At 49.0% G+C, this 6542-nt stretch overlaps 1 protein-coding gene across 1 annotated transcript in view; it reads right to left on the bottom strand.

The window, feature by feature from the left end:
• Positions 1-6542, bottom strand: part of DGKI (diacylglycerol kinase iota) — a 270647-nt gene that overhangs the window by 25092 nt on the left and 239013 nt on the right. Inside the window, 1 exon segment of the mRNA XM_045288847.1 lies at positions 1604-1724. Coding sequence (XP_045144782.1) covers positions 1604-1724 — 121 coding nt within the window.

Genomic DNA, 6542 nt, shown 5'->3' with positions numbered 1-6542 from the left:
AGGGACTGAGTGTTACTATCTTGTCTGCTCTCTTACCAGCTTTTGGAGAACCCACTGTTGGGGAGAGAAAACACCAGGGATATGTGTTTTCTGTGGGAAGCAGTAAGCAAACAGGTCACCATTGGTTTTCAAGTCTAGCGCACTGCAAGATTTAAACGCAGGGAAGGAGAAGGTGGGATGAGCACGCTCCAGACACAGCACAAAAATGTCTTACGTACCTGGGCTTTCCAGTGCAGGTAGGTTGGGGATTACCTAACTCCCGACTACAAACCCCAAACCAACCGGCTGCCGTTGAATCCACTGTGACGTAAGGGTCCCCCAAGAGTACAGAGTCGAGCTGGGCCCTGTAGGGTTTTTAATGTGGGGCCTTTCAGAAGCACAGCTGTTTAGGTTCATTGGCAGAGAGAAAAAAACTAGACTTCAGAAAGGAGCTTAGCTAGCAGACACCACCCTTTCCCTTTCCTCCTAACCGCCTGTGGTAGTGCCGACTACGACTCATGGTGGCACTAGGTGTCAGAGTGGCACTGGGCTCCATCAGGTTTTCGACACCTGTGATCTTTCAGCAGCAGGCGGGCCAGGCCTTTTTTTTTTTTTTGGCACCAAGATGCTTCAAACCACCAACCTTTCAGTTTGCAGCCAAACCACTCAGGGAGAAACACTGTAAGCATGGGAGGCTAAGCATCCAGCGTCGATATCACCACAGGTGTTTAGGCGTCGAGAGGGCACAGGTGAGAGGAGGATGCTACAGTGCCTGCTGCTTCCAGGTAATGAAGCCCAGTTGGTAAGCACCCTTTCATTCAGTTCCTCGTGTGGTGGTGACCCCCAAACCATAAAATTACTTTTGTTGCTACTTTATCACTGTCATTTTGCTACTGTGATGAATCCGGCGACCCCTGTGAAAGGATCATTCGACTCCCAAAGGGGTCACGACCCACAGGTTGAGAACCGCTGCCCTAGAAGATGCCACAACAGCGGGCATTTTCAAGGGATACAAAGCGGGGCTTCTTTGGGAAAGATAAAGGAGATTCAAACCGCAAGTGAAGATGAAAGAAAACTAGAAAAGGATGTCTATGAATCCTCACGAGGAAGAACTACGGATAAGGATGAGGTCACTGATTCCATAGCAACCAGCTGACGTCCCCAAACAAGAAGCTCTAGAAAATGAAAAGCACAGAATGCACTTTGTTTTCGCCTTTTATTTTTCCCATTAGACACATGTACGCACACTCACACACGCTCACACTGGCCAAAAAAAAAAAAGAATACTGCAAAGTTCTCAACATGAAAATCATTTCTGCAGATGTTTCGAGAATGATGATGGCAACAAATGTAAGAATGGGCTTGGCACAACGGATGGATGTATGGATTGTGATAAGAGTTGTACGAGCCCCCAATTAAAATGATTTAAAAAATTAAAAAGAAAATCATTTCTCCTCATTCCTTGGTTAAGGGACGCGGGACGCGGGTGTCTGTAGCGGCAGTCACTGCCACCCCCTAGGAGCGGGCGGAGTCAGCAGTAAGGTGAGAGAGCAGTGCCGCCAACTTTTGAGACCCGACCCATTTCATGGATGGCACGGTCCTGGGCAAGTCTGTGCCTACTCACCGTGGTCCAGGATGTATTTCACAATCTCCCCGTTGCCTGTCTTAGCTGCGTAGTGAAGGAGTGAACAGTGGTCCGGTCCCTGGATTAGCAGGCTGCCTCCGTTTTTATAGCTTTCTATGAGCTGAAAAAGAGACACATGAAAAGGTGCGTGGGTGGAGTCCAGATCGCAGACAGCAGCTTAACCGGTACTACAATGGCAGCCGGCCCCAGCCACAGAGGACACAGCAAGGACAAGGAGTGAAGAGACAGCCCCGGGCTGCATTATTGTCCAAGGAGATGGTCGTGTCTCGTGGATACTGCACAGCCAGAGGAAATCCACGCCTGCCAGGCAGCTTACTGCTCTCTCTCTCTCTCTCTCTCTCTCTCTCTCCCCAAAGAGGGTGAGGGCTGGAGAAGAGAACAAGAGCTTCCCTTGTTGACTTAGCCGTCTCTTGAGTAGAAGAAGAGGTACACCTAGGACCGGGGTGGCGTTTGGTAGCTGAGCTCCTTTCTGAAACCTAGTTTTCCTCCCACTGCTAATGAACCTGAATCCGTAGATAGGGTTTCCGGGGCAATCCATCTTGACAGGAGCAGACATCCTCCTCTTTCTCCCTCAGAGTGGCTGGGGGGTTGGAACTGTTGACCTTGCAGTCAGCAGGATAAAGCCTAAGCCATAGGGCCGCTAGGACTCCATAGGAGCCTGACTCCACAAGAACTCACTGCCATCTGTCGATTCTAACTGGCAGCGAGGCTACAAGACAGGGAAGACCTGCCCTTTGGGTTTCTGTGACTGGTCCTCTTCACAGGAGCAGAGTCTTACCTGTCTCCCGAGGAGCAGCTGCTGGCTTCCAATGGCTGACCTTGTTAGCAGGCCAATGCATGGCCACTACGCCATGATGGCTCCTGGGAAGCTGACTACTGATGACAAAAGCCGCTTCCAGTTCTCATGTGCAGATGAGCACTCCCACCTGTGCACACGTGCACATAGGCAGGCACGTGCACACTCATGCAATGCTCCCCTGTTCATCCAAATCGGCACCCAGCAGGTATGTCTCCTGCAAACCTCCTGACACAGACAAAGTAGGGCTAGAAATGATAGCAAGGGAGAAGCAAAGTAACTGTGGTAGTTGGATAATCGTTTGTCAATTTGAGAGGATTAAGAGTGAAGGGGTGGAGTCTAGTCTGTCAATCGGGTCATAGCCAATGAGGCCTCTGTGTGGGCATGGCCTTCTCCTGAGGATTCTGGGAGCTCCGGTAATTCTCCTTGGAGGTGGGAGACACTCTCCCTCTCTCTGCTTACTCCCTGACAGACTCTCTACTGACAAGGCACATGGATTTATGCTGATGGCAGCAAGAGCCCTGGAGCTGGAGGAGCCACATGGAGACCCACACCAGCACTGAGATGCTTCCACTGTCACTGGATCCGCAAGACTATCTACCCACTGGCCTGGGATCTGCCTGCATTCGGCATCATTTCATGTGTTTCATAAGTCTGAAGAGGACTGTATAGATTGGTAGCAGGCGTATGGGCTGATATCAGATTTATGGACTTGATCTGGACTAGGCTGGGATGTTTTCTTAATGCACAACTACTCTTTATATAAAACTCTTTCTTACGCTCATCCATATGAGTGTCTATGAATTTGTTTCTCTGGTCTACCCAGACTAACACAGTAACCAAGAAAAGGAATCATTTCTACAAGAATAAATTGGGAACAGGCACAAACAAACACACAGAGAGTTTTGCAGCCTGAGAGCAGGGTAGACAGAATGAAGACGCAGTCAGAGTTCATGGGATACGGGGCATTTTGAAACACTGAACCACCTCGGTGGTTCCAACCCATGGCGACTCCACGCACAACAGAAGGGAACACTGCCTGCCCACCCACCCCCCCATCGTCACAATCACTGCTTGAGTCCATTGTTGCAGTCACTGTGGCAATCTCTCTTGTTGAGAGTCTTCCTCCTTTTCACTGCCCCTCTCCTCTACCAAGCATGATGTCCATCTCCAGGGACTGGTCTCTCTGGATAACATGTCCAAAGTATGTGAACATTTTAGGAAAGTGTAAATGGGTCCTTTTCCTACACATTTTGATGTATCAAAATACTCAGAGCCTTTCTGAGACTTCTAAATGGTAGTTTTAGGACACATTAGAAGTGAATAGTCTGGCCAATAACAAGCAAATAGAAAGGTGTTTACTCTCAAGTCGGACGACACAATATTTTTTGTATGATTAGATTAGATGATTAGATGTTTCATTTGAATGATGAGATGTTTCTTCAAGTCAAGGAGGGCAGCCTCACAATTCATGCCTTTACTCAGATGCACCTGCAGAGCTGCTGGGGCCAGAGGCCAGGGGCACAAAGATGAGTGAGGTCTAGGCTAAGGTGACCAGATTTTAACGTTGGTAAAGCAGAACAAAAGCGGGACACCACTGATAAAACTCATATCCTGGCGAAATAGCCACATGGCAGCCGAAAACCGTCTACCCTAGCTTGTCGTGCATTCTTTCCAAAAAGTGGGACTTTTAAAAAATGCTGTGGGATGTGGGAAAAATTGTTAAAAATCGGGACTGTCCCGTCAAAAGCGGGACGTCTGGTCACCTTAGTCTAGTTGTGGAGGAAGCAGAAGGCTGGAGGCTGGAAAGAGGTAGCACAGGCACCGGGGAAGGAGACATGCTGGAACATGGCTAAGAAGGGGACCTGCAGGCTTTTCTCCTAAACCTGGAGCCAACAGATTGGAGAAGGGTAGCTAAGAGTTTCCCACCAAACTCGTCAAGAATACCCCATGTGCTAAACTGTGGTGTCTCAGGGTAATCCTTCCTTTCCTTGTGTGGGCAAAGGATTCAGCCTCCATTGAGCAGTGTAGTCCCATGCCACCAGGTGCCTTGGCCCAGTCTTTCTGGAATATTAAACAACAAACAAGCACAGCAAACTCACTTCCGTGGAGGCAATTCTAACTCCTAGCCACCCAATAGGACAGAGTAGAACTGCCTCTGTGGGTTTCCAAAACGGTAAATCTTCTTAAAAGCAGTAGCAAGCCTCATTTTTCTCCCAAAGAGTGACTGGTAGTTTCAAACTGCTGATCTTGCTGTTAGCCAGCAAACTCGTCACCCACTGAGCCATCAGGGCTCCTCTGAGATATGTTGACCCTGTGAATACTGGATTGGTCCACAACCATCTTGTGAAGCCCAGTGGTCCAAGAGCTTCCCATGATGCGGATACTGGCTTCCCTCGCCTACTCTATGAACTAGTCTCTCTCTCTCTCTTGTGCACACAACCACTCGAACATGCTTGGCAGACAGTGGCTTTTTTAGAAATTGAAGGTTGGCAGCAACGCTGCTTGGATCAAGTCTATCGGCGCCATTGTCTCAATGGCCTCTGCTCACTTCCTGTCTTACTTCCTGTCCCATTTTGGTTCTTCTCACAATATTTCTCAAGTTTCCATCATGCTAATGAACACTTCATAGACTATCCAATGTCAACCTCACTATTCCATGCAATGGGAACCCCCCAAAGTCCATGTGACTTGCTTCACTGTGCCACTCGCTTCATACTGCAGTGGTCTGACACCGACCCCGAGGTATCCCCTAGGTCTGCCTGTACTAATACTGACTCACTTCATGCATCCGGAGCTCGGGTGGCATAGCAGGTTACAAGTTGGACTGCCCACTGCAAGGTCAGCAGTTCAAAACCATAGCTGCTCTATGGGAGGAATATGAGGCTGTCGGTTCCCATTGAGGTGTGGAAGTCTAGGAAGCCTGTAGGAGCAGTTCCACTGTGTCCTATAGGGTCTCTATGACTCAGAATTGATTCGATGGCTGAGTCTGGTTTCCAGTTTTACTTCATAAATAGATAATCAATATACCTATGGTGCTTTCTCCAGAAATGGGGGGAGTGAAAGATGAAGGAAAGAGAAAGAGGGAAGAAAAACAAAGAAAAAGAAAACCCTAGGTGCCCACATTTCATCTCTCAATAAAGAAGGTATTGCCATGCTGTGCCCAAGCTCAGCTCACTGCCATCGAGTGGACTCTGACTCACAGTGACCCTGCAGGTCCGGGAGAACTGCCGGTGGGTTTCTTTGACCCCGCCTCCAGGACTCCTCATCGTAATCACTCAGGGGACAGTGATAACAGAGACAGCAGAGGACCGGGCAGCTACAGCGATGCCTGCTCCTCCAATCAGTCTTTCTTAAAGTATGACAGCCCACCACCTGGAACACGTGCTGTCTGACGGACAAGATCATCAAGATGACAGGAAGGGATTGTGCGCGCCTGCTGCTTGTGAACGCTGGCTGACAAGGTGTCAAGGGCAGGGAACAGCCAGGCCTTGCCGAGTCTTAAGCCCTCACAGAGCCCAAGACAGGGCCTCATGGGTGGACTCAAGCAGGCTGGCTGGCCGCCAGCCCTAGGCTGTGCTGGAGAGATTGCAGGTCTCATTTCCACAGTTAATGCCATATCAGTGGGTAACATCCTAGATGTTTCAGAGCCTAGGACCCCTGGAAGTGTATCAGGTTACGTGTTAGGCTGCTAACCACAAGGTCAGCCATTTGAAACAGCCAGCCCCCACTCCACCCCCGAGGGAGTAAGAAGAAAGAGATTTTTTTCTCCAATAAAGAGTGAACAGTTCACAGGGGTCGTTGTACACTGTCCTATAGGGGTGCTATGAGTTCAAATTGACTCAATGGCTTGCTTTTTAGTTCTACCCACTAGGAACCCTGGTGGTGTAGTGTGTTACCTGTTGGGCTGCTAACCAGGCTAGCAATTCAAACTCATTAACTTCTCTGAGGGAGAAAGATGAGGCTGCTTGCTTTCATAGAGATTTACAGTCTCAAAAAGCCAAAAGGAGTGGTTCCACCTTGTCCTATAGGGTCACTAGGAGTTGGAATGGAATGGACTGGAATGGACTGAGTTGGAATGGAATGAAATGGAACAGATTGACTGGAATGAACTGGAATGGA

This window comes from Echinops telfairi, unplaced genomic scaffold (genome assembly GCF_000313985.2).
Source record: "Echinops telfairi isolate 266 unplaced genomic scaffold, ASM31398v2 ScPeMD7_23;HRSCAF=83, whole genome shotgun sequence".
NCBI classification, from domain to species: Eukaryota; Metazoa; Chordata; class Mammalia; order Afrosoricida; family Tenrecidae; genus Echinops; species Echinops telfairi.
The sequence above is the reverse complement of the archived record's forward strand: the minus strand, read 5'-3'. Positions and strand labels throughout refer to the sequence as shown.